At 54.1% G+C, this 27,808-nt stretch overlaps 1 protein-coding gene across 3 annotated transcripts in view; it reads right to left on the reverse strand.

Moving 5' to 3' along the window:
* Positions 1–27,808, reverse strand: part of Itpk1 (inositol-tetrakisphosphate 1-kinase) — a 133,736-nt gene that overhangs the window by 12,509 nt on the left and 93,419 nt on the right. For all 3 annotated transcript variants that reach the window (XM_078050743.1, XM_078050744.1, XM_013364689.3), the window contains 3 exons: positions 6,677–6,775; positions 6,326–6,366; positions 3,107–3,272 (listed from right to left, as the gene is read on the reverse strand). In XM_078050743.1, coding sequence (XP_077906869.1) covers positions 3,107–3,272; positions 6,326–6,366; positions 6,677–6,775 — 306 coding nt within the window. The remainder of the gene's footprint in view (positions 1–3,106; positions 3,273–6,325; positions 6,367–6,676; positions 6,776–27,808) is intronic.

The following is a 27,808-nucleotide window of genomic DNA, read 5'->3' on the forward strand; positions in this document are numbered from 1 at the left end:
TCCCTGTTCGCGGATGAGTCCTAAGGACACACAGCCTGGGTGAAGGGCCACCTCGGCTCCCCACAGGATCGGCAGGGAAAGGAAGCCAAGACTGTTTTTGTTCTCAACTTACAGATGGAAAAGAGGAAGAGTAAATGAGCAGAGTAGCTCCCAGACCCCGGCACTGTGGCGGGGCAGCCCTGAGCTGCAGCCACAATCTGCTGCTCTTCTGCTGTTTACTGCCGCTCCCAGGAGGTGCATGCCACGACACTGTGGGTGGCAACCCAAGTCAACTTCCAGCTGCCACTAGATGCCACCTCTGCAAAGGTGCCTGTGTCTGCTGTGCCTCTTCCAAGTTACTCCCCTCACTGGAAGGTGTCCAGAGCCGCGATGTCTTCCCTGGAGTCTCCATCTCGGGGCAACTGGCTCTGGTCTCTCTCCCGTGTGCTCTCTCCCCCCCACTGGAATATCTACTCACGAAGGCAGGAAGTCTGGCTGGCTAGCCCCTGGCTGGACTCCCTCGGCAGGCTCAGTGAATGCAGCACCTCACTGCCTCTTCAGAGGCTCTGGAGTGGAGGACAGGCTGCCTGCATCTGTACCTGAAGCTTCCCTGGGCACAGCCCCGCCCACTCATTTACATATCTCTAGGCTGCTCCCATGCGGCAACAGCAGCTTTTAGTAATGGAGACAGCACTGGAGCCATCTACCCTGTGGACTCTGGTAGATCCAGCTCTACGTGGTAGGAGGGACCACTCTTCTTCCCTAAGGGAAAAAGGCCCAGGATGGAGAGTGTAATAGGCCCCTGCACAGGGCTGGGACCCCTGGCCCTGCGTCCTCAGGTCAAGGAAGCCCCACTGCACAGAGAGAGGGAACAAAGAGAGCCATCCCTCTGCCCCAGCGTGGTGAAGAGAGCACATGAACCTCAGGCAAGGAACACAGCGCAGTCCTCGTGTTCTTGGTGGCCAATGTCACCTTTGCATAAGAGCTTACTCTGGTTCCAGTCAAGGTGTCTGCGGGATGCCACTGCTGTTAAGTACACACCTGATTCTGGAGATGTTGACATGTGAAAAAAATGTTCCTGGGAGGGCTAGGGTGGGGCTCAGCGGGAGAGCACTTGCTCACACATGTGAGGCACTGGGTTCCATCCTCAGCACAACAATAAATAAACAAAGTAAAGGTATTTGTCCATCCACAACTAAAAAATAAATATTAAAAAAAGTATTCCTGAGAATCAAAAGCAAATGGCAGCTGAGAGACAAGTCCTTGTCTCTACCTCCCCCCAGGTCAAGAGCAGCCCTGAGCAGGGAGCCCAGCTCCCAGCCTGGACACAGGAAGTGTAGGACCGGCCACTCTGGGCAGTGGGAACCACAGGCTAGGTGGGTGCCGTAAAGTGGCCAGAGCCCCCCAGCCCCGTTTAACCAGTGCATCGTACAGAGCTGCCGTCACTGAGGCCTTACAGCCCCCGAGAGGCCTGAATGTGAGCGCCGGGCCCCCTGCCATGTCCCATTCACCGTAAGACAGTGGTAGAGTCGGAGAATCACTGGAAGTCACTCGGTTGTCCTCTGTGTCTTTACTGTTTGGCCGGGGTCTGAGACACAGCCACGAGGAGGGACACGTGGAGAGGAGGGCTCCCCACGCACTGAGAAGAGAACTGGGCCACCATTTTACAACCAAGAAAGAAAAGCACACAAACACACTTTTGTGTGGATGAGAAAGGAGATCTGGCAGTAAATTTATCTTAGAAATGAAGTGATTTGGGTAAAAAAGGCAAGAGAGACATGAGAGCGCTTTTTAGTGTGTGGTTCTGGGATGAACCGGGGCCACATGCATGCTAACAAGTACCCTCCCACTGAGCCATGGTCCCGGCCCTAACTATTCTTAATTTAATAGTTACACGTTCTTCATAAAGTGTGTATTTTTTTAAAACCAGGAAAATAATAAAAACATTGTGTGAAATGTCAGTCTCTTCAGGCCACACAGGGAAGAATGTCCCCTAGTGGACGCGTCCACTGACCCAACCCATACTATCCCCTCGCCCCAGGGCGGGTGCTGGACGGGTCAGGAGAGGCTGTCCTGACCCTGGAAGACTGCTGAGACTCGGCAGGGAGAGGAAGACACTGCCCCATTGTCCACTCAGTCAAAGAAAGGGAAAGAAAGTGACCCAGGGGAAGAAGAGCTGGAGGGGACGACGGGTAGCTGCTCCAGGCCAGCAGGCAGGTGACAGGCAGCCAGGCAGGTCCTCAGGAGGCCCGGGCAGGCCTGAAGGCATCTCCCTTGAGAGAGAAACGTGAGCAAGCTGCAGGGCAGGCACGGGCCTCCCGGGAGCCCTCTGGAAGGCTCCACTTACTGTGAGGCATTGCTATAACACCCAAGATTTCTGGAACTCGCCTTAGAGTGGCCTCAGGACCCACAGAACATTCCTCACTGCAGCCCCACAGCTGCAGGTTTTTAACCCCATCCCTTTTCATGGTGGGTGCCAGGCCTGGAAGGAGGTAAGGGCAGAGGGAAGCTTCAGTGGGGTCTTGAGGCTGTTCCTAGAGGACCACCTCTAGGGCCCTGAAGGACAGCAGCAGCATGTGACATCACTGCTCAGGGACACTGAGGACCCCCCTCCATGGTTCAGGGCACGCTGGCTGATCAGGTGCGCACACGTGCAGCCCTGCACTAGGTAGGGGGTGTGTGACTGCCCCGGGACCTGACGTCCCGCATCGGGATCCTCAGTCCAGCAGGTGCTGCCTGCTCCAGAGCACTGGTACCCCCAGTGGCTGCAGAAACAGCTGGTGCTGGGGTAGTGGAGACAAGAAGCAGGGAGGTGGGGGACCAGCCAGCTTCCCGAGGGGCTGCAGAGTTGGCTGACCGTGCCCGCCCCGCACCTCCCTCCCCGTCTCATCACCGTGGGTCCTGGGAACTGTCTGGGACACAGGCAACTTCCAGGGGCCTTCTGGGGCTGATGGTGGTCCCAGAGTCTCCCAGCAGCCTGCTGGGACAGGGTGCTCCAAGACCTCTTTATCCATCTGCTGCACCAACTCAGCCTCAGGGCATCTCTCCAGCCTCCAGAAGTCACACGAGTGGCAGGGGAAGTGGGAGGACAGACAGCTGTGCTCGTCCCAGTGCGAGAGGCAGTTACCTGATGTGCCCGCAGAGAAGTTCTTGAGCGAGGGTCTCTGGACCACCGTGTAGGACTCGCCCACCACGAACACCTTGTAGAGCACGGCGTTGTGATTGATGAAGTTCTGGACCACACAGGGTGGCTGGATGGCACTCAGGCCCTCCTGGTTGAACACGATGGCCATCTGGGGAGACAGGGGACACGGGCTGCATCAGAGCCCACCACCCTCCTGCCTTCAACACAACAGCACATTACCAGCAGCATTCCCTATCCTGAGCCAGGGACACATGTGAGTGGAGATGGCTGCGAGAAGAACGCCTGCATCAGTCACCTCTGCTGCGGGAGTCGGAGTCCACCACGTGGGGGTGAACAGCTGGTGCACTGCACAACTCCTGAGAGCATTCCTCACAGTGCCAGGGAGTGGGGCCCCTAGGTCTATGCTACTCAATCCTTCTGACATCTGGGGGCTCTTCCACAAAGATCCAGGATGGGGGGCGGGACACTAGGCTGTGGATATGAACTTGAGGACCTGGTCCAAGCTGTTCCTGCTGAACACTCACTGCAAGTCCCTATTCTAACACCCATGTGAGTCACCTGGTGTCACCCTCGCGTCACCACCCTCTGACATCGATAAGACAGCAGGGTCGGTGACCTGCTGGAGGATGACAGCCTGGAATAGAATCAGGTGTGCCCAGCATGGGCCTCGCTTCTTACGCAGGGGCCATATAGGTGTCACAAACGGGCGTGTCTGGCCCCTGGTGCCCGGCCCCTCTGGGGCAACCATGCTGGTTGAGGACGTGGGGTGGGACTGAGGGTAGAGGGGCTGCAGACATGCTCTCGGCTCTGACGGAGGCTGTGTCTGTAGTGGCCTATGGGGTCTGTCTGCTCTAAGGACCATGGGGCCCACTGGAGCCAGCCACTGTGCTAGGTCATTGCTAATCCCTCTACCCACAGGCCCCAGGAGGAGCACAGGGCCTGGACAGCTGGCCGCCTCAACAGCTGCCAACCCTGCATGCCTGGTGCTCAGCTGGGCAGGACAGAGCAGAAATCCAGGCCAGCGGGGGAACCAGTGCAGTGTGTGCTGGGGTGGGCCAGGATATCCCCTTCGCCTCCAGCAACAGTGATGGGGCCAGGCAGCCCCAGAACCAGCTGGGCCCAAGGCCCCCGGCACTTCCCAGGTGGGCATGGGCAGGGCCTTCACCCTCTGTAAGCTAAACACCCAGAAGTCCTGTGAACATCAACTCAACCTTGGCCAAACCAGCTGGACATCCTGACCTATGGGAGGCGTGTGCCCACCCTGTGGAGGGCACCCACACCCAAGGAAGCAACCCTCTGAGGCCAACAGGCCCCAGGCACCAAGTCCCACAGCACACATGGGTCTCCAAATGCTGACAACAGGTGGACACTACTGCCGTGGGTCGGGAGAGCACTGGGGATGGGGGCGGGGCAGAGGGTGTGCGAACTTCCCTGGGGGTGAGGACCCACACTGGGGGTGAGGCTCGTGCAACCCCTCAGAGCCTGCCAAGAGGAGCCACCTGGATGCAGACCTTCCCTGGGGCCTGGTTCCACACCAGCTTTCAAACAGTTCCCTTGGGCCAGGTCACAGCGGGCCCCATAGTAACCCGTGTCCTTCACAGTCACTGGGAAGTCCCCATGCATAAATGCAGGTCAGACACTCAGAGGCAGGGTCATTTGCACTTCACAGATGGCAGTGCCATCCAGCAGTGACGGGTTCCCAAGGCTGCAGTCCCCACGTGGCCTGGAGCTCCATGTGGCTGCTCCCTGCCCAGGGGCCTTCCCTGGCATGGACCAGTCTACCCACCCAGGGGTGTACCAAGACACAAGGACCTGCCAACAGAGGGCCTCTGTGGTGACCACGGGCAGACAGTGGCCAGGAAGCTGCCCTGGCAATGAGGGAAGCAGGCACAGGGGCATCCTCTGGCTGCCCTCTCCCTGGCTGTGGCCATGCAGATGCCCAGGCAGGACAAGCACGGGAAGGCAGTGCCCAGGGAGGCTCCCGCTGACCTTTGCAGCAGGCCAAGATCTCCTTCCCACGGGCAGGGCCGCCCCTCGCAGCACACCCGCTGCTGACACTGTTTATAGACATTTCCCCTAAATATCTCCCAGGGACAAGGAGCACGATATAAATCCAGAAAAGGTCGCTGCTGCCGGCTTCTGTTTTTAGTCTCCCCTGGTGGGGGATGTTCTGATGGCAGGGCTGCGGGGGACAGGTCTTCCCTACAGGGCCCACTCTGCATGCCAGGGCAACTGCCTAATGGGAGGCCCAAACTGGGTTGTGCCCAGGGCTTGAAGATGACATCCCCTGTGGTTCCTGAGGGCGGGAAGGGCAGCAGAGACCTCGGGGCCCTGCCCACTGCCTGCTTCTCTCACCCCCAAGTGCTTACAGCTCACGGCCACGCATGTCCCACAGGTGCAGTCTCCCTAAGGACTCACTGTCTCCCACAGGGATGGGGTGGAGCCTAGGCACCTGTTCCCTGGCACCTGCAGGAGGGTCAGACACATGTGCACAGGGAAGGATGGACAGGAGGGCAAGCGGGGCACAGCTAGCCAGCGGGCGTGGCCCTCCGCCTCAGCGCCTGGTGGGCAGAGATAGCCTTCCCAGCCCAGTGCCTGGCACTCTGGGCCAGACAACATGCAGCCAGGGACAGGTCAGGCTGGGTGTGACTTCTCTGGGCTCCCCTAGGGACCACATGCCCCTCCATCCATGAATTGAAGCCCTGAGCCCAGCATGAGGGTGTCTGGAGGCAGTCAGGTTTGGGTGAGGTCGGTGGGACCCTCACCTTGAGATGAGCACCCTCTGGGCACACTCTGCTCACACAACCACACACATGCTATGTACAGGCCACATGTGACACTGAGAAGCCAGGAGCAGCCTTACAGAACCCAGTCCTGCACCACCCTCATCTGGGACCCGCGGCTCCAGAACTGTGAGAGTCAGCGTCTACTGCTCAAGCCACCAGTGTGTGTGGCATTCTGTCACGGCAGCCCCAGCACCGTCCCAGCCTCAGGGACAGGAGAAGGCGAGAGAGGCTGGAGACGGCCTGCGAGGCTGCCACATTTTGTTTCCTCTACTCAAGTCCAGGGAGCCGGGGTGGGAGCTGCACACCAAGAGGCTGTGCCCGGGAGCTTGGCAGGGTCCCAGCAAGACCTGTTGGGGTGACAGGGCAGGGGTGGTGCAGGGAGGCAGGGACAGGGACAATCAAGACTTCCACTCACCTCATGAGAATTGGTGCCGTGAGCCACTCTGGTCTTGCAGACTGCGGGTTGGAGAGAGGAAAGCAGAGAGGGATCAGTGAGTCCTGATGTCTGACTGGTGGACACAGGGCATCTCCCCAGAGGACCCCCTCAAAACTCCTGCAGCCACAAGGGGAACAGGGCAGTGCTGCAATTGGGGTAACGTGGGCAGATGCCACCAGCCCAGGCAGGACCCGCGCAGTGGTGGCGTGGAGGCGCCTGGGGCTGTGCCCTCCGCAGGCAAAGCCTGGGCCACCCTCAGCAATTCCAACCCTGTGGGCCTAGAACACCCACCCTGCCCGTGGCCATGCGGCCGAGCACGCGGCTACGTACTGAAGGGGAAGGCCAGGCCGTTCTTCTCCAGGAGCCTCACGGTGTCGTCCCCGCACAGGCTGGTGAGCTCCATGAAGGGCGGCGAGCAGATCCTGTCATCTAGGTCACAAAGAGAGGGGAGGTCAGCGCCTCCTCCAGGGCTGTCCTGGACCCTGCCCACCTCCAGCCCTGAGGGTCCCAAGCTCTATGGTCCCCTGAGTGGGGCGTGGGGTGTATGTGACAAGAGCAGCATATTCTTCAACTACATTTCCCAGCAATATTCTGTAATTATAAAATTCTTACATGCTAACTAGAAAACCTGAAGCACACAGAAAAGAAAAACACACACGTCGCTTCCACCTTTGCCACCCCTCCAGCATAGTCCCCTTCCTCCAAAAGACTGCAAGCCCCCAGGAGGTGGGCCCGCTCCATACCTCTGGCACAGGGCTGGGAAAGGCTGCACATGGGCAGGGCAGGTTGCCCTGCCCACCCCCCCCCAAACTTGGGAGCCAAACCCAGAGCAAAGCAGCTGAGAGCCGTCCCCAGAGCTGTCCACTCCCTGGCTGGCCAGGTCAGCACACTGGAGCACGAGAGCCAGCCTTGTTGACCTCAGCAGCAATGCAAGAGCTGCACAAGGCAGCTCAGAAGAGCTTCTCGCCTCCCTGGGCATCCCACCCCACCAGGGCAAGTCTGGACTCCAGACAGGGGCTCCTCTGGGGGCCCTGGGAGGGCAGCTGGGAGTCCACGTTTGCCAGGCCCCTGGAGGGGTGGCGAGCCCCGAGCAGTGCTCATTCCATCCTGAAGCTGCTGTGACGGCGCGTGGAGCACGGGTCAAGAACCAGAGGCCCAGGGTGGTTGTTGCCCAAGGTCATAGGACAGTCAACCAAAGAGCCAGGGCAAGGAGCCAGGTCTACCCAGCAGCCTGGAAGAAGAGAAGTCAGGAAAATCAAGCTGAGGATATGGGGGGTCCTGGTGCTCGCTGCAGGCTGTGACCCACACCCGCCTCATCTGCCCTCCCCCAGCATGAAGGATGGAGGACTGGCAGGAGGCTCAGGATCAGAGTCACAGAGCCACTGCTGCTCTGCTGTGGGGGCGTGATGCTGAGGTCCCAGTAAAGTGCAGGATCTGCAAGGAGCAGGCACGAGACAGGAGCTTGTCAGGCTCCCACAGTGACCCCAACTGTCACACACCACTGCTGATTGCTGACCTGGGCCCACCGCACTTGTTCCACGTGGCTACACTGCAACTCGTTCATCCTCAAAGAGCCTTTGAGGACGCACCACCATCACTCCCACTTTCCATTTGAGGGAGCGGGCACCATGGAGACGCTCCCGGTGTGGAGCTAACAGTGAGCAAGAGGGATGGCCTGGGCTGGGGCTCAGTGATAGAGCGCTCGCCTAGCACATGTGAGGCGCTGGGCTCGATCCTCAGCACCACATAAAAATAAATAAATAGAAACAAAGGCATTATGTACACTTCAACTAAAAACAAACAAACAAAAAAGAGGTACGGCCTAGGGTATGCTGGGTGGTTTGGCTCCAGGTCCAGCCTAGTGACCATGGCTGCGGGCTCAGGGTGTCCCTAACAGCATCTCCTCTGCTCGGTGGCAGTACTGAGACAGCAGCAGTTTCAGCAATGGGAAGCACGAAGGTGACCCCTGCAGTCCAGCCACCCACTGTGCGGAGTCCCACTTTCCACAGGGTCAGCCGCCTGTGGCCATCTACAGAGCACTGAGCTTTAACCCGCACCTGGCGAGCAGGGTGATGAGCAGGATGACAAGCAGGGTGAGGGGCTCTCCAGCCTGCACCACCCATGTCACAGCCCGACTCATTCCTGCGTCTAGCACGACACCACAGTCACCACCTCAGTTACCAGATCAGCTGTCCTAGAACACAGGCTTGCGCTCAAGGAACCTTTGCTTTACTTAATACTGGCCCCAAAGTGCAAGAGCAGGGATGCTGGAATTGTCCTATTTTGTTATGAGATTGTCGCCTAATTTAGGAACTTTTTTTTCAGTGCTGGGGATCCACCGGGACTCACACGTGCAAGTGATAGGCAAGCGCTGTATCACTAAGCCACACACCCCCCATAAATTAAACTTTATCATGTGATGTAGTATAGGGAAAACACAGTAAGTGTAGGGCTTGGCACTAGCTGAAGTTCCAGGCTTCCACTGGGAGTCTTAGAACATATCCCCCCTGGGATAAGGGACGAAAGCATAACACATAATCTCAATGATATAGAAAGCATCTCACAAGATCTAATACCTTTTTACAGTAAAACACAACAACTAGAAAGAAGGGGATTTAATCATCCTAATAAAGAGCATCCTCAGAAACCCACTCTTTAAGATAACATCAAATCCACCACTGAAAGCCTCGGTATTTTCCCCCTAAGATTAAGAGCAAGGCAGGGATATTTGTTCTGGCCACTCCTCCTCAACACCTTGCTGCAGACTCTAGACAGGGCCACTAGACAAGAATAATGAAATAAAAAACATCAAAATAGAAAGAAATAAAACTATGTCTGTTTGCAAATATTATGATATGGTACACAGAAAATCCCAAGAAACACACACACACACACACACACACACCCTCCCAACTCAGCTGGAGCTAATAATAACCAAGTTCACCAAGGCTGCAGGATACAAAAGCAACACAGGAAATACAACTGCATTTCTATACCCAACAATGAACACTCTAAATGTGATGTGAAGAAAATAATTTAATAAGTACAAAACAAACTCTGAAAACTGCAAAGTATCACTGAAGGAAATTAAAGAATGCTTCAATAAATGGAAAGACACACTAGGTTCATGAACAGAGTAAACATTATTAAGTTGGCAATGTTTTGATCTATAAACTCAACACAATACCCATTGAAATACCAGCTTTTTTTTTCAGGAATTAACAAGCTGACCCTAAAATTCACATTAAATGTAAGGGACCCAGAATAATCCAAACATCTTAAGAAGCACAAAGCTATAAGACTCACACTTTTTTTTTTTTCCAAAACTTTCCATGGGGCTGGGGTGTAGCTCGGTGGGAGAGTGAGAGCCTGGCCTGCACAAGGCCTGGGGTTCAATCCCCAGCCCACAAAAACAAAGAAATAAGTGAAACTTTCTACAAAGCGAGTCATTGAGACAGTACAGTACAGGAGTAAGGCAGCCATGCAGATCCATGGAAAAGAATGGAGAATCCAGATGTGAATTCATTCACCTGTGCTCAGTTGCAAAAGAACTTAATGAGGAAAAAATTTTCTTTTCAATGAATGGTGCTAGTACAACTTGTTACCCATTAGAAAAAGACTGAAATTGCAATCCTACCTCACATCACATACAAATTAATTAAAAATGGATCATGAACTAACTAAAGCTAAAACTACAAAACCCTATGAAGAAAACATCTGTGTGAGTCTTCATGGTCTGAATTAGGCAATATCTTCTTAAATATGGCACTAAAAGCACAATCAAAGCCAAAATAGATCAACTGGATACCATCAAAATAAAAAAACTTTCATGTTTCAAAAAGTACTGTAAAGAAAGTGAGAAGACACCCAGAGAATGGGAGAAATATTCTCGAATCATATATTGGGTACAGGACTAGTATTCAAAACATATAAAGAACAATTAAAACTAAACAATAAAAAGTCAACCCAATTTTAAAATGGGAGAAGGTTTCTGTTATTTTGTTTGTTTACTCATAGGTGGACACAATACCTTTTATGTGGTACCAAGGATGGAATCCAGTGCCTCATGCATGCCAGGCGAGGGCTCTACCATTGAGCCATGATCCCAGCCCCTGGGCAAAGGTTTTGAGTAGGACAGTTCTCAAAATAAGAAATAAAAATGGATAGTAAGTCCATGAAAAGATGCTCAACATCATTCACCATCAGGGATTCCTGTGTTGAGGATGTAGAAGATTCAAACCCTCATGCGTTGCCGGTAGCAATGTAAGTGACGTAGCCACTTCGGGAACAGTCTGGCAGGACCTTGGGCAGTTAAAAAGTTACCATGTGACCTGGCAACTCCACTCCTAGCAATGTGAATTACATCCATTAAAAAAATTTTATTTTTAAAAAGCCAGCAGTGCCACTTACTGAGTGCTCTCCAAGGGACAGTGAGCTAAATAATACCTTCCAACAAACCTGCAGAGTCTGTCCCCACTCCTGTCGAGTTCACAGTGAAGTCAGCGAAGAGACACTCCCCCCAGAGATGATGAAGGTATATTCCCCCCAGAGGTGATGTACAGGGACATTCCCCTGAGAGGTGACAGGTTCAGAAGAATTGCAAGGACAAGATACTCCCAACCAACATGTGGCGCCAGCACTAGTCTCTTATTAGACATATGGTTTGCAAATATTTTCCCATTCTATGAGTTGTCATTTTCCTTCCTTTATAGTTCTCCTTGATGCACAAAAGTTTCTTATGCTTCAGACACACCCAGCTCTCTGAAATCCTGTGTATAAGATGGCAGCCCCGGTGGTAGCAGGGGCCAAGTGGGCCAGACAAAGGAGCACAACCACAGAGTCACGTTCTTATTTGTCTATCCTGATTTATAGCTGGCTATCCACACCACCGGCTGCATGCCTGACTGACTCTGGGGAGGGGTGGGCTGGAGCTGAGCCTGGCCCAATCCCACAGCCAGATGAGACCCATGTGCCAAGCTGAGGCCCAGGGAACCAATCTTAGGTGAAGGCAGCCCAGATCCTGCAGAGTTGAGGCAGGGGAGGATCTGTCCCTTACTGGGCTGTAGACCCCTTGGAAGTGCTGGTACCAACAACATCTGTGCCGCCTGAGCCAGTTTCTGGCCACCTGTAGCCCACCAGACCTGCCTGTGAAATCACTATGGACTTGGACACTACCCACTGTTCTTAAAATTTGATTTCGACGACCATTCACCGCCACCACCAACAAAAACGCACTGAGCGCCTCCTGAACTCTGAGCCGTGACAGTGTGTGATCGTGGACACCCCTCCCTGCACGGAGCTCACTCCAGCCCAAGGGGCCGGGAAATGACCCACACAGAGGAGTGGTACAGCTGGGAGGGGAAGCATGGGGTACGTGAGGGAAGCGCCCCACAAGGCCTCGCTGAGCAGGGGCGGGGTAGGGCAGCCTAGAGGCCATGTGGCTGGGGGCCCAGCATGCCTCCATTACCTCTTGCAGCCTGGATCCCGGCCCTGTGGTCAGTCCAGCAGGTGGGCACAGCAGCCACCTAGCTTGGGACAGGCTGGAGAGGGAACCAGGCCCTGCAGCATGGGGCAGGGGTACACAACCACCTCGTGCTAGCTGACACATAGCAGTGCCCACGTGAGGGACGGGGACAGCAGAAGCTCCTCTGCTCACCCATGGGAAGCTCAGGGCAGCCCCGCCAGCAGCCCTTCGCCCACATGGAAACGGGCAGATGCTCTGGTAAGTGAGCCTGGGAGCCCGTGAGGCTATTTCTGGTCCCCGGGAAGCCACTGCTGCTGCTGTTGATCTGTCATCTGTATTTCTGGGCGAGGGCTGGGAGGAGGCTACTTTGGCTGGAGGTTGGGCTGTTTCTCCTGAGAACTGCTCCCTCAGCCCCCAGAGAAGCTGCAGCGTCTTCCCTCTCTGCCCCTCGGATCAGAGCCTGTGGAGCTGGAGGGCCCTTGGAGAGGGGCAAGCCCAACCATAGGTCACGATCCAGCCAGGGGGAGGGAAAGGGGTTCAAGGCTACCCAAGTTCCTGGTGGGGCCAGGGCCAGCACTGGCATCGGGGCACACAGTTCTGCCCTGCCCACTCTGCAGGTGACCTTTTTCTCATGATGCTGGCAGCCTCCACAGCACTAGCAAGAAAACAAGAGGACCAATGACAACATCTGGACACAGCAGGACAACAGGGGCAGCTCTGAAGCCACCCAGCCTCCCTGACCCTGGGACAACCAATCACAACCAAAGCTTTGGCAAATGACTCCACAGCACTGAGTCTCGCGCGCCCTGCAGTGGGGTAGGCTGCTGGGAAGCCCAGGAGAGCAGGCAGTCAGGACAGTGTCCACGTCGGGTTTCCTGGGCCCGCCACACACCCAGGTGCTGAGGGCCGCACCCTTGAGAGCCTCGTCCTCATCCTCACTTGCTGGTTTTCTGAACAAGTCAATTTCCTTCTCAGTTCTGTTTTTACTGTCACCTATTTTTCTAGTGGCTCTGCCTCTCCCGGCCACTTGACCGGCAACGCTTCCCCCTAATGACAGACAAGTTTTCTCCATCTCAGGGCTGACGAGGCTGTGGGCTTGCGCTGAATCACTTCCATAGCCGAGTTCCCAGAAGTGAGTTCCAGGGTCCACGGGAATCAGCATGTCAGTGGTTCTTGCCATACTGTGTCCCAAAAGAACAGAAGGGCTATGCTGTGGTGCCAGTAACCACCTGTTGTGCCCAATGCCTTCCTCAGCCCTGGCTGATCCCATGTTCAGAAATCTGGGAAGGTCCTTTACAGAGGGAAGGGGTGGGCAGCATGATGAACAAGCCCATCCCCCTACGTATGGTCATCTGGGGCCAGCTGGGGGACCCCAGGCCAGGCAGGGAGCTCGGGGCAGGCAAGTGCTTAACAGTGAACAAAGTCCTGCACGCAGGCCCAGAGAGATCCAGGTGCACACCTGTGCTTCCCAGTCCTGGCATGCCTGGCAGCAGGCGTGGGGTGAGCCAGTCCTGTCCACCTGTGGAGTGGCAGAAATGTTGTGGAATCTGCGAAAGCCAGACAAAAAAGCATCCACTCTCAGGGTGACGGTCTCCAGTGCTGCTGTTTGTGCACACCCTTCCCGAGGACAAAGCAAGGGCGGCTCTGGGCTCCCAGGTGCTCCCAGGAGTGAGGCCAGCAGGAGCAGAAGGACTCCCTGCAGGACAGGAGCAGGCAGGAGAGCCAGCCCAGGGTTTGGGCATCACTCCACCTGCACTAGAGACCCACGAGGGCACGGAGGTGGTGTCTGAATGGCCTGTGAGGGCACAGAATCTGCAGGAACCCTCCAGCCAAGGAGTTGCTGACCCTCTGGGTAGGCCCAACAGAAGCCGATCCAGCCCATGGCTGTTCCTCCAGCAAGGAGTGAAGAAATGAACGCACCAGACACCAGCCTGCGTCCCCACCTCCTGTGTGAAGGAGGACGTCCATGTCAACACACAGGTTCCCACGGGGTGCGGGGCAAGCTGGCAGGGTGCCTCAGACACAGCCCCTCACAGCCGGGCTCAGTTCTGCTTTATTGGGCCACGCCCCATTCCCAGGGCCCTCTCTGTATGGCAGGAAGCAGTCTTATTCACAAGGGGGCAGTGAGGTCCCCATGGGGGCAGCAGACACTAGAATGGAGGTGGCGGGACCAGGGGAGGCAACAGGATCCAGGTTCTCACCAAATCCCTGAAAGCAAGAGCCGGAGCACACTCAGCCCTGCCTTCCAGCCCTGCCTTCCAGCCCTGGAGCCTGCGCGTGCTGGTCCCTCAGCCCTGCAGGCCCTTGCTGGCCTCTTTGTGGCCTAGGACACTCCTGCTTATTCCCTGACATGTGGGTCAGGACACTGTGCTCATCTGTACTCTGCACCCCTCTACGCCCAGTTTGTGGCAAGTGACTCATCTCTCCCTGTGGCCCGAGGGCCCCTTGCGGGCAGGGCCCAGCAGGCCCTCAGCATGCTGGGATTTTAACAGGATGCGTCCCTTCAAAAAAAGTAGGAACAACTGAATAGCAGAGGCATGACCCTTGTGTCTAAGGCCCAGTAATAGTCCTGGATGAGATAAAATGGAAATAACATGTTTTGTTTTGTTTATTAAGACATCAAAAGTTCCCGGCCCTGAAATTGGCATGTCCTGGGGATGTGGGAAGGAGGAGCCTCTTGGAAACCACTGAAAATCTGCTGCATCCCTGGGTTGGCTCCAGGAGCTGCAGACTGCCATCCCTGTGGCCCCTGTGGCTAAGCCAAAGCCCCTCAATAGCATGAAAGGCCCGAGGACTAAGTGCCAGGTCCCAAGCCTGGATCCACCGTGTCATCCGGGTGGCCGCTTAACCGCGGGGTCTCTCTCCCCACCTGCAGGAGGTTCAACAGCAGCACCCACAGGGGTTGCCATGAAGACGGCTGAGTGCACATCAGTCACCACCCTGAGCACGTGTGGCACACAGCAAGCCCAAGGCAAGACTTCACTGCTGTGACCAGCTGGAGCTGGCTTGCCTCCTGTGCTCCCTGAGGTCCACCCTACAGCCCTCGGGACGAATAACCAAGGCTGTAGATTCTCTCTTAGGTGATCCCATAGAATAGGGACGACCAAAGGCCCTGACTGTGCCACCCAGGCACTGAGGAGCTTCCACACGGCTGGTGGGTTCTCAGGACCAAAGGCAGACAAGCCCTGGGGCACCCGGTCACTGGAGGCAGCTGGAGCAGTCATTCACCAGACAGGACTGGGCACTTCCCACCACCCAGGAAGAACACTGAGCCTGGAAGGAGCTGAGGCTCCCATTCCTGCCTCAGAGACTCAGAGACCCAGAGATGCCGGTGTCCAGCCAGCTATGCTGCTGGCCCCTACTCCTGGCTGCTCCCGGCTGCTGGGGTGAGTGTCACCCTGAGAAGCCTCCTTCACCTCTCTAGGCCTCGGTTTCCCACTCTGTGAATGGGAGGGGCAGTCCTGGGTTGTTGAGGATCAGATGGGTTCAACGGAAGCCAACGTGGAATAGTGGACCTGTGGGATTCCTCCAGCCCCCTGTCAGTCACCATCATTACTGGGCTGGGGCTCAGTGGTAGAGCGCTCGCCTAGCATGCAACAGGCACTGGGTTCGATCCTCAGCACCACATACATGTAAAAAAAAAAAAAAAAAAGATACTGTGTCCACCTAAAACTAAAAAATAAATATGAAAAAAAAGGTCCACCCCTTTCCAAACAACTCAGCAGAACACCACAGTTCCTTTTCCTTGGTCAACTCCATGTGGCTGACTAGGTTGACTTTTTCTGAACAAAACAGGTTTTTATACACAAACAGAAACAAAAGAAAGGCTTACAACTATGTAAATGTGCTGAGAAGTGGATTTTTAGTTTGAATCCATCCCATTTATTGATTCTTGCGCTACAGGAGTCTTATTAAGAAAGTTGAGGCCTAATACAACATGATGGAGATTTGGGCCTACTTTTTCTTCCATTAGATTCAAGGTCTCTGGTTTAATTCCTAGGTCCCTGATCTACTTTGAGTTGAATTTTATGCATGGTGAGAGATGGAGGTTTAATTTCATTTTGTTACATGTAGATTTCCAGTTTTCCCAGCATCATTTGTTGAAGAGGCTATCTTTTCTCCAATGTACATTTTTGGCGCCTTTGTCTAATATAAGATAACTGTAGTTATGTGGGTTAGACTCTGTGTCCTCTATTCTGTACCATTGGTCTATAGGTCTATTTGGTGTCAGTAGTACCATGCTGTTTTAGTTACTACTGCTCTGTAATATACTTTAAGGTCTGGAATGTTAATGCCAGCCACCAGCTTCACTCTTCTTGCTAAGTATTGCTTTGGCTATTCTGAGTCTTATTTTCCAGATGAATTTCTATATATTTCTTTTTCTATTTCTATAAGGAATGTCATTAGGATTTTGATTGGGATTGCACTGAATCTGGATAGTGCTTTTGGTAGTATGATCATTTTGACAATATTAATTCTGCCTACCCAAGAACAAGGTAGATCTTTCCATCTTCTAAGGTCTTCTTTAATTTCTTTCTTTAGCGTATTGTAGTTTTCATTATAGAGGTCTTTCACCTCTTTCATTAAGTTTATTCCCAAGTATTTTTTTTTTGAGGCTATTTTAAATGCAGTGGTTTTCCTAGTTTCTCTTTCAGCGGATTTGTCACTGATGTACAGAAATGCCTTTGATTTATGAGCATTGATTTTATATCCAGCTACTTTGATGAATTCATTTATTAGTTCTAGGAGATTTCTGATAAAATGTTTTGGGTCTTTTAGATATAGAATCATATTGTCTGCAGTGAAGTGAACAGACAGTCTACAGAATGGGAGCAAATCTTTACCACAAGCACATCAGATAGAGCACTAATCTCTAGGATGTATGATGCATTCAAAAACCTTAACACCAAAAAACAAATAACCCAATCAATAAATAGGCCAAGAAACTGAACAGACACCTCTCAGAAGATGATATAGAATCAACCAACAAACATATGAAAAAATGTTCAACATCTCTAGCAATCAGAGAAATGCAAATCAAAACTAAGATTTCATCTCACTGCAGTCAGGATGGCAGCTATCAAGAATACAAACAACAATAAGTGTTGGTGAGTATGTGGGGGAAAAGGCACACTCATACATTGCTGGTGGGACTGCAAATTGGTGCAGCCAATCTGGAAAGCAATTTGCAGATTCCTTGGAAAACTGATAATGGAACCACATTTGACCCAGCTATCCGACTCCTCAGTTTATACCCAAAGGACTTAAAAACAGCATACTACAGGGACACGCCACATCAATGTTTATAGCAGCACAATTCATAATAGCTAAACTGTGGAACCAACCTAGATGCCCTTCAGTAGATGAATGGATAGGGAAACTCTGGCATATATACACAATGGAACATTACTCAGCATTAAGAGAGAAAAAAATCATGGCATTTGCAGGTAAATGGACAGAGTTGGAGAATATAATGTTAAGTGAAGTAAGCCAATCCCAAAAAATCAAATGCCGAGTGTATTCTTTGATATGAGGATGCTGACTCATAATGGCGATGGGAGTGAGCATGAGAGGAATGGAGGAACTTTATATAGGGCGAAAAGGAGAGAGGGGAAGGGAGAGGGCAAAGGGGTAGGAATGACGGTGGAATGAGTTAGGCATCATTATCCTAAGTACATGTATGAAGACACCAATGGTGTGAAAATATTTTGTGTATAATCAGTGACTTGAAAAATTGTGCTCTAGGGCTGGAATTGTGGCTCCGCGGTAGAGCGCTCATCTAGCATGTGTAGGGGCCTGGGTTCGATCCTCAGCACATACAAAAATAAATGAAGGAATGGAGGTGTTGTGTCCAACTACAACTAAAAATAAGTAAATATTTTAAAAATTCTGCTCTGTGTGTAATATGAAATGAATTGCATTCTGCCCTCATGTATAACAAATTAGAATAAATAATTAAATTCAAAAAAATATGTAAATGTGAATAGAAACTTGGAAATATCTATTTTGTAAACAATTTTTTAGTTTTATTTTTTTAGTTGTTGGCAGACCTTTATTTTATTTATTTTACGTGGTGCTGAGAATCAAACCCAGTGCCTCACACATGCAAGGCAAGTGCACTATCGCTGAGCCCCAGCACCAGAAATATCCATTTTTATAAACCACAATTTTTTGTTATCAATCAGAAAATCCATATTCATTTTGCAATTAAATGTCAAGCCTGCGGATGATGTTTTTGAACTCAGCAGTTCATAAAATTTTATAGTGAATAAAAGAATCATCACCTTGACAAATGTAGCAATATCAAATAGAATCCAGCAGCTTCTGCTGTTTAGGAATGCGGAACATGAGGTTAGAACACTATAAGGGTCAGGTCATTTTTTTCTATGCCGATTGCCACATCTTACCAAAAAACAAAAACAAAACAAACAAAAAAAATCCAGTCAGGCACAGCGGTGTACGCCTGTAATCCCAGGGGCTCAGGAGGCTGAGGCAAGAGGATTGTGAGTTCAAAGCCAGCCTCTGAAACTCAGAGAGGCCCTCAGCAGCCCAGCAAGACCCTGTACCTAAATAAAATATAAAAAAGGGCTGAGATGTGGTTTCAGTGGTTAAGTGCCCCTGGGTTTAATCCCTAATACCACAAAAAAAAAAAAAAAAAACAAGCGTAAAACTGTTTTTAACCCATTATTTACATAAAGGAAATCATAAAATCCAATGCATCTGTACAGTTGTGTGGTCTTATGTATGATAAACAATTGAATAACTAAAAGAAAATGCTCCAGTGTCACCATGGAGAGCCCATGGCTATCTGCTGGCACAATGGGCAGCATCCACATGTGGTGGACTTCACCCTCTGACTAGGAGATGAGCTGGGGCCAGCCTCACTGCAGGAGGTCTTTTAGAGCAGAAGGTCTTGTCTGAAGAAGAAACTCTGGTGGACCACCCGTCAGGCCTGGAGATGGAGGGGCCATGAGAGAAGGCAGGAGCCGACAGCCAGGAAGGAGGGGGACCTCAGTCCTACACTGAACTGAATTCTGCCCACAAGAATGTAGTGGAGGCTGCTTCTTTCCCCAGGCCTCCAGATGAGTACTCCGCCCGGCTGGCCCCTGTTTCCGCCCATGACTCCCTGAGAACGCAAGTGCTGGAGAGAACTTCTGACCTCTCCGATGGCGCCATAAGAAATGAGCCGCTCAGCTCAGCTGCAGCAGCAGGGAACTAACGTAGCCATTACCATGCCTTCTCAAGGGAGAAAAGTAATGGGGCTATTTAAAGCCACTGGGGAGGGACGGCTTGGGAACGGCCCTCAGTCCCTGATGCCTACAGGTGAGCTTTCTGGGAACGCACTGGAGGTAGGGGACCAGCCTGCAATGGGGGTGGGGTGTTTCTGGAGAGGGACGGAGGGAAACAAATGCCACCACGGAGCATCTCCCAGCAGGGGAAGGCATGGCAAGGTGGGCGAAGCCTGCCATGGCCGGCAGGGTGAGTGGTTTTCCTCCCAACTGACCAAGTTAGTGGCCCATCTCGTCTTGTGAGGCCAGACAGCCCACTGCACCTGGAATGTTAAGTCCAGGAGTGGAGGAGCCAGACACTGGCCAGGCAGAGAGACATTCCTGAGCCCTGACTGGCTGCTGGCAGTGCGGACTAGCTCCCCGGCAGCTGTTCTCAGCGAGTCACTCACAGCCCCCTCTGGACCCCGGGCCAGCCTCACCAACCCCACTCAGCTTCAGCTCCCCAAACGCAGCAGACCTTTTGTTTTCAAGATGTTTAAAAAATAACATTTGGAGTGTTTCTGGCAGAACCTGTTCTAAAAGCAGGACAGAAAATACCAGTGTGGCCCAGCAGGAGGATGCTGCTGCATTGATGGGGTTCCCTGGTTTTTTTTTGTTTGTTTGTTTTTAAATAATGGGACAATTTCCTTCATACAGAAGGGCTCTAATAAATAATAAAAAACCAATAATGCGGCAGAGAGGGGCAAACGCCATGCAAACATTCACTCGCAGAAGAAACGTGAGTAAACACAGGAAGAGGCGATCCTGCCAATAATGACAAATGAGCTCGATTCCATGCCCCCCAGGTGACTCGCATGATTAGGAGGAAAATTTGTTCAAACTTTTTGAAGGGCAATCCAGCGAGATCTGCCAATGTGAGCAATGTTTAGAATCGTCAAATGAGAAATTCCACTTCTAGGGATTAATTCTCCAGAAATATGCAGAGGTCTGTTTACTGAACAGCCTTGTCTATTGGAAAAAAAAAATCCAAACAAACCTGGAATAATGTTATGAGCCCAAGTAACTTGACTGAATTATGATTCACTCATTTATAGGCTGAAATATTATGTTGCCATCAAAAGGGGCAGACTCATCTCCCTCGTCTTCATGGGCTGACGTGGAAAGAAGTCAAGATGAATACTGAGGGGATACAAGTTTTACCAGAAAACATGCGACCCGGCCCTGCTTCAGTTTCCTTTTTAAATGCACACATATTTCTGCCAAGTGTGAGAAGCACCAGAAGGATGGATTACCAAACTGAACAGCAGCTGCCTCTGAAGATCTGAGAGGAGTCCCCAACAGTGAGGGTCCCACAGGCGAAGGGGCAATTCCCAGGAAGATGTGCAATTCCATTGTTGGGGTGCTTAGCCCTCAGGAGCCTCCTGAGCAGGCCTCTCACCAGAAGCACTGCAAAAGTGGGAGGGGGACCCCATGGCAGACGGAGTGGGAAGGCTGAGGACTGCGGCGTTTCACTGACCCTTTTGTTTAAATAGCTTTATTTTATTCATTTTTATGCCATGCTGAGGATGGAACCCAGTGGCCCACACATGCCAAGCATCGCTCTGCCACTGAGCCCCAGCCAGCCCTGCTGCACTGGTTCTAATCATGTCTTTCACGTTTCTCCAGCTGTCAGCTGGGTTGTCTCAGAGTCCCTGGCAGGTCACGACTGGCAGGCCAGTTTTTCCTTCTACTGGAATATCAAGAATCAGTGCACCCTACGACCAGGGCAAGACCCAGTACCTGCCCGCCCTACAGGTTCACACTCGGACACTGATGTCCCTGAGAAGTCCTGTGGCAAGGAAGCGCATGGCCCCGCGCGCCTCCCACACGCCCTGCGCTGCGTCCTTATTTTCGGTTTCCCTTTGTTTATGAGAGTATGCTGGGGCTCCCTGAAGTTCCACCCAGTCCTTAGGGATGGCTATGAAGTTGCAGGGTTCCATCGCTTTCAGGTGTAGCTGGAGCGGGCAGTGTCTGAAATCCTGTTGGCACACACCATTGGCCAGAACCTTGAATAGGTGCCGCAAACCCGGGGGTGGGGGGTGACTCTTATAAGGTACCTGACAGCTACGAGGGAAATCAGAAACTTACAGTCAGAACCTGCAGACTGTAGCCAAATAATGGCTGTTGTGCAGACAGGTGCACTGTCACCTCGGACGGGTGGGTCAGAGGGCTCGGCACCTCTGGGAGGCCACTCCTGCCCCCACATACATGACCCCGCCCAGATCCTTGAAAATCCCGAGAAACCCAAATGGAGGGGTGCTCTCTAAAATAAATGGTTAGGGCTCTTCCAAAGTGTCGAGGTCACAAAAGACAACCAGAGGTCCTCAGAAACCCTCGGTGCATTGTCACCCAGGAGAAGGACTATACTCTGAGGAGTCTTGGGGCGATGAGGGAGGGCCATCATCCTTATCCCTCCCTGGTTGACAATCTGAAAGCTGAGCCTCGATGCAGTTAGACGACTTGCCCAAGTGCCCCTGAGGAATGGATCTGCTATAGACAGCACCGCTGCCCTGGAGGAGCAGTTCCCTGGAGAGAGCTGGATCAAGCTGGAAGGCACTGAACGGCACCTGCCTGGGCTCTCTCCTCACCTTTAAAGACATGGAAAATCGCTTCAGCTGCAGGCCCAGGCCTCGCACTCCTACTGCAGAATAAATGACTGCTGCCAGACCCTCTGTCCAGCTCCCTCCATGGGCATGCTGAGTATCCACCGCCTCACTTACACCCCGGGGAGGGACGTGAAGATGCTCACCCAGGAGCTGGGAGACTGTGCAAGGCAGGGGAGGAGCAGGTCCCCAGGGATGTCCCTCAGGAGGAGCTGGTCCTATGAGGGGCAAGGAACTTGGGGAGAGGGAGCTAGAGGTCCCAAGCAGTCCACCTCACCTCACCGACTGGCTCAGGATCAGCCCAAATCTGGTGGGATAGCTGGGGGAGTGGCTCCTAGGGGGTATCTGTGGCCAAGAGAAGATGAGGCCCAGCAGTCTCTAGGTGTTAGCAGGCGGGCAGGGAGCCTGGTTGGTCTCTGCGGCCGAGGAGGAGGGTATCTCATCCAGAAGCCACTGAGCTAGGCAGGCTGGGAGGTTTCTGTGGGTGGAGGAGTGCTCCTGCCATGTTGGAGGTATGTCTCTGCCATGGTCCCGAGGGCGTGGAAGGCTTGTTTGCTTTCCACAAACAGATACAATGCTCTTCCTAAGAATGGACTGTGGTTCCTAACCAATGGCTAGGAGAGCTCACGTCCTTCCTGGGAATCTCTCCTGGGGACCTCCATACTCGTGTGCCAGGCATGCTAAAGAGGAAGGAGCCTGGCAGCATCTCTGCCCGGGCCAGTGGGAGGCCAGACCCAAAGGCCTGTACAGGAAAAGCCAAGCTCAGGCTCCAACACTAGGGTAACAGAAGAGAGGGCACTAGAGCTGGGCAGGAGGTCTACCCATCTTCCTCTAGGAAGCCCTGTCTCCCTGTTCAGCTATGCCATGGCAGGTGGGCACCAAGGACCAGGCCTGGTGGGGAATGAGTGGTCCTGGGCCTGTGGACGGATAGCAGGCGCAGGCCTGAGGATCTGCTCCCCTGCCCTCAGTGTGTGCAGCCAGCAGGACGGGTGCATTCAAGATCCCCAGGTCACCTCAGCACAGGACCTCTGAGGGCTGACAGTGGGTCAGCAGGGCGGGGAAGGAGAATGAGAACTCCCCACAGCACAGGATGCCTGGGTGGCAGCCGAGTGTCCCCTGGCTCCAGGCCCAGGCAGCAGGTGCGGCCTTTGACCCAGAGCCAGGGACAGAAGCAGCCCCACGCAGGGGGTTGGCAGAGGGTGGGGAGGAAAGCAGGGCAGCTCTGGCACCCTGAGGTCCGGGCTCTCCTCTGAAAGAGGGACACCCTGCTGTGTTAGAAGGCTGGGCTGGGGCTGGTCCCAGGGCTCACAGCCTACTTCACCTTCCCCTCAGCTCTAGGAGGGAGGACGCTGACCTGCCCTGAGGTGACAGGGCTCATGCGGGCCCTGGGCTTGCTGGAATGCCTCCCAATGCTGGTGTGGCACCAGTCTGGTCTCAGCTGAGGTGCGGCTGCCCTGCTTCTGGGCTGAATGTGGAGCCCAGGCACCCTCCTGCTCTGCTGACCCAGACCTCTGCCCACACTGGGGTGTGGAAGGTGGCCAATGTGGGAATGAGGACAGTGTCCTACACATCCCTCAAGCTCCAGATGGGGGAACCGCAAGCCAAGCCACTGCCCAAGGGCCCTGCCTCACTGCTCAGCTTGTGGGGCCGGTGTTACTTCGGTGGCCACCTGCTCTGGGTGCTTGTCCAGGCCTGGGACCACCTCATCTTCCCCCACACCAGACCCCTGATGGGGCACACCATTCCCTCAAGCGGGCCCCTGCGGCCCAGGTTGGAGGCCAGGCCCATCAGTGCACGTGACACGCTGCTGCCCTCAAAGGATCAGATGGGGTTTTGTCCAGTGACCATGTGGGGTACAGGCCTGTGGCTGTCTGAAGCAGAGCAGCTAGTGGGTACCAGGGACCTTCCCTGGTCAGTGTCACTTCCTGGGTACAAGAACGATGCCAGCCGGCAGTGCCCTGTGCCATGAGAGCCTGGGGTTACGCACCACAGGCAGCAGAGCACCCCCAGTGTCCTCTCTGCCTCGGACCCTGCCCGTCAGTCGCTGGGCCAGGAGGCAGTCATATGCAGGTGAGGAGCTGTGCTCGGGGACTGCAGGCGCCTGTAGTGGGCCCTGTGCCATTGGCAGCTCGATGCCCTTCAGTGCTCACCTCTAAAAGGGGGCACGAGAGCACAAACCTTCCTACAGGCTACCATAGAGTACCCAGGCCAGTGTGGCCCTACCCACTCAGTGCCCAAGATCTGCAAAGGAGTGGCTCAGGGGGTCCACATGACGTGGGGCAGAGGGGGGGTGCCTGGTTTTGCCTCCAACCTTCCCTCCCTGGCCCCCTCCCCCACACAGCCTGGGCAGCTCATTGAGGTGGACAGCCAGCCTGCCCCACAGTGAAACCCTTGTACCACTGCCACAATGTCCCCCCAGGCCAGGCTCTACGGGATCATTTCTCCCAGGCTCTAAAATGTGTTCTTTTCTTTGGTGTCTAAATAACTCAATTTCAATCCAGCTTCCAAACCTGCTCCTAGATGAACCCTGATCAAATTCTCATAAAACCACAGGCGGAGAAGCTTGATCTGTGTTGTGCACCCTCCCCGGGAGGACTGGCATCCAGGACAGGCCACCTGCCACGTCCAGAGCTCATGTGTGGGAGATTTGGAAAAAGAGAGTTGCCCCTCACCCTGAAGTCACCAGAGTACAGGAGGAGCTCTCTAGTTACTGGCCAGGGCCTGAGACCCTTGGATCTGCTATCCCCAAGGACAGGGACACAAACCCTGTCATCCAATCACAGCCCAGGTGCCTTCTCACACACAGCTTTGGTCACCTCAGGCAGCTAGAACCTTGCCCACAACTGCTCAGCCTCGGCCTTAGTCTCTGGATCCTGGCCCCGGGTGGCCAAGTGGCCTCCAAAAAATGCCAGGCAAACCATGGCTTGTCACCAGCCCCTCCTTTGGCCTGAACCGCGTTCAGGCTCAGCGCTGCCTGTGTCTCTGCTAACAGGCTGTGGATGTGGGGTGGGTGAGGGTGTGGGCGCAGGTGTGTCCTGGGTGGCTGCCTCCCAGCAGCAGTCATCTGGGGGAGCTCTGGGCAGGTCACTGGAAGCCTCCTGACCTCATGGTGTCAAGCTGCTACTTGGAGGGGACTACTGCTGAGGTCACAGGCTAAAGCCACGCCTGGCTGACCAGAGGAGGAATAATATTCCAAATGCCATTCACCCATGGGAAAGGCAAGTCCCCAAAGCAGGATGCCACATCTTGGACAATTCTGTGGCAGGCCTCTACGATATCCCCCAAATTCAATCTACCTCTTCTTCCATGGTGAAATCCCCCAAAATTCAGCTGAAAATGCAGAACAAGGATCACATTTCCCAACTCTCTTGCAACTCAGCAAGTGACTAATTCTGTGCAATGAAAACAGAAAAGGAGCATCAAGCTGCAGCTTCCAGAACCTTCCTTAAAAGATAACTAGGGCTTGCTCCCTTTTGCTTCCTCTTCATCCTCACGTCTAGATCTTGGACGTGATGGCTGGAGGTTTAGCCACCACCGTGGTCCAGGAGGGCCAGACTATTGGAGAACAGTGAGCTGGAAGGTGTGGGTCCCACTGTTGCACTCTAGTGCTGACAAGCTTCCCCTGGGCCTTCACGTTATAGAGGAAGGAAGTGCTATCCCATTCAAGCCACCGTCTTTGAGGTCTCTACTGTTATAGGCACTTGCATGCTGACTGAGTGGCCGGAAGCTGGCAGATCTGAGGCAGAGGAAGGGCCCTGATTCCCCTCCTGGCTTTGAGTTATAGGAAGAGCTCTGGGAATATGGAACTGGGATGGCACTGACCACAGGTCACACACAGGTGAGGCCAGGGATGAAGAAGGGGGACAGGGACATCGGCCTGCTATCCCTAAGGATCCTCCCCATGTGCCACAGCAGTCAGGGCCACGGTCTCCTCCTTCCCAGATCCGACAGGAGCCGACCAGCCCTGCAGCACCCACGCTCTGTCTTCCCTACAGTCTGGATTCTCCAAAACAGGGAGTCACCACAGCCCGGGGTGCTGATGGCTTGGAAAGGCTCGCCACACCCCTCTCCCACACAAAAGGGGTGCCATTGGGTTGCTATAATTATCTGAGGGAACTTCAGGAGCGACTTGGCCACTTACAGCAGGCCTACAACAGTTGTATGCCTCCAAGAATAGCAGCAAGCAGGGCCCAGGGGTGCTGGGGACACCTCTCCCAGGTAGGCTCTGCACCTGCCAGGGGTGGGAGGGGATCTAGCAGAGACCCACCCAGAGTGCTGGTCCCCTGGTAAGCAGGAGGGAGCTCCAGGAAGGCCCAGCCTCTGGACGCCCTGCTGGAAGAACACAAGCCAGGTTCAGCACGCACGGTAAGGAAAATCCAGGGTGCAGCTCGCGCAGCCCTGGCCCACAGGTCCTGCTGGACTAGGTTCCTGGGGACAACCGTCACAGCAGTCCATCTGGTGGCTCCTGAGCAGTGTCTGGGGTTAAGGGTTTTGAGTTCAGCAGAACAGCCTCTGTCTGGCGCTCTTCCTACCAGATGTCTGTCACCAGCCCCTCAAGTCTGAGGCTGGGTCTGGGCCACCATCAAATGTCCAGGATCCAGTCACCCCTCAACAGAACACAGGAAATGGCCGTTAGAAGCTTCTCCAGCCATTTCTGCACTGAGGTGTCTAAGACCTCATCTCCTCACTCAGCAGCTCAAGCGCCTGCAATGGCCGCCCAAGAATGAGGTCCCTCACTGTACCCTCTGGCCCAACCATCAGTCTCCCTGTGCTCACCACACTGCCCAGCCTGAAGGCCCAAGTTGCTGTAGCCCCCAGCCTTGCCCACCCAAGTCCCAGCTATCATCAGCACGTGGGGAGAAAGTTCCCCACAGGAACGGAGGCGCAAGCCATCTGGATTTGAGTCGCCCGAGTCTCACGTCACAGATGGGGTTAAAAAACGAGCACCTTCGCATGAGAGAACCGCAGACAGTTCGAGACATCGCAGTCTCGCCTCCACCCCAGAGCAGACTCCCAGGACAGGGTCAGGTCTCCATCCATAAGAACAAGAACCTCACAGCCAGAGAGGAAGCTTCGAGCCCGAAGGCCACAGGCCTATCCTAACGATTGGCTTGAGGGGATCAGGCTTGGGGAGCCTTCTTGTTACGGGGGCCCTTGCTCAGCATCTGCCGGGTGACTAACTCACACAGAGGCGCAGCCAGCAGCCCGAGTGCTCACTTCCGTCTCAGGTGGGGGCCCAGGGCAGTGAGCAAAGCAGACCCTGGGACAGATGAGGTTACAAGAGGAGCAACCTCCCCATGAGAGGAACTGCAGACAGAGGAACTGCCCCCGAGATGCCTGGAGAGTGCAGCGGACAGACTGCCATTCTGGGCCCCTGCTGGAGTGGCCACAGGCCCCAAGACTTTTTGGAGTCAGCTTCCCCATGGGGACTCAGGGAAGGCCCGGGAGCAACCGTCAAGCCCAGGGGAGGCAGCGTGCACCTTGGTCCTGATCCACCTCCCTTGGCAATCCCACCGGCTGGGGTGGCTGCCCTCCGAGACACGTCTTACACAGACCTCTTCTGTCTCCGCCCCTTCACTGCAAGACATTGCCACTTACATCCAGGCTCCACCCGGCAGCCAGTGGGCTCTCCAGAGCCCCAGCAGAACTGGAGCACTCCCCAGCTCCAGCGTCCCAACGTGACTCCTTACTGCTCAGGAGAGACCAAGTTCCAGAGCCTCGCAAGCAGGCTAGGGCTCCCTGCTGCCACCTGGTAGGTACCCTCTACCTGGTGCCGCAGCCGAGCCTTACCAGCAGGCTCCTGCTCCTTGACCACTGCACACGCGTGCGCCCCAGACCCCAGCTAGCCCTGCCCACCCCTACCCCCCACCAGTCCTGCTTTTCAACTTGTGAAAATCTGTCCTAGGCTGTGGGACACAACCCAGGGCCTGGGCCCTGCCGCTACAGCAGAAGCAGAAACCAAAGCATCCCCAGGTGCCCCCATGGGCCACACAGCAAGAGAAGTCTCCACAGACACTGTCCCAGTTATCCTACCCTGGGACCTTAGGAGGAGCTACTTGTTATCCACGTTTTCCAGAACACAGGCAGGGCCAGATCGAGTGACTTGTCCAAGACACAGAGCCAGCTG

This window comes from Ictidomys tridecemlineatus, chromosome 5 (genome assembly GCF_052094955.1).
Source record: "Ictidomys tridecemlineatus isolate mIctTri1 chromosome 5, mIctTri1.hap1, whole genome shotgun sequence".
NCBI classification, from domain to species: Eukaryota; Metazoa; Chordata; class Mammalia; order Rodentia; family Sciuridae; genus Ictidomys; species Ictidomys tridecemlineatus.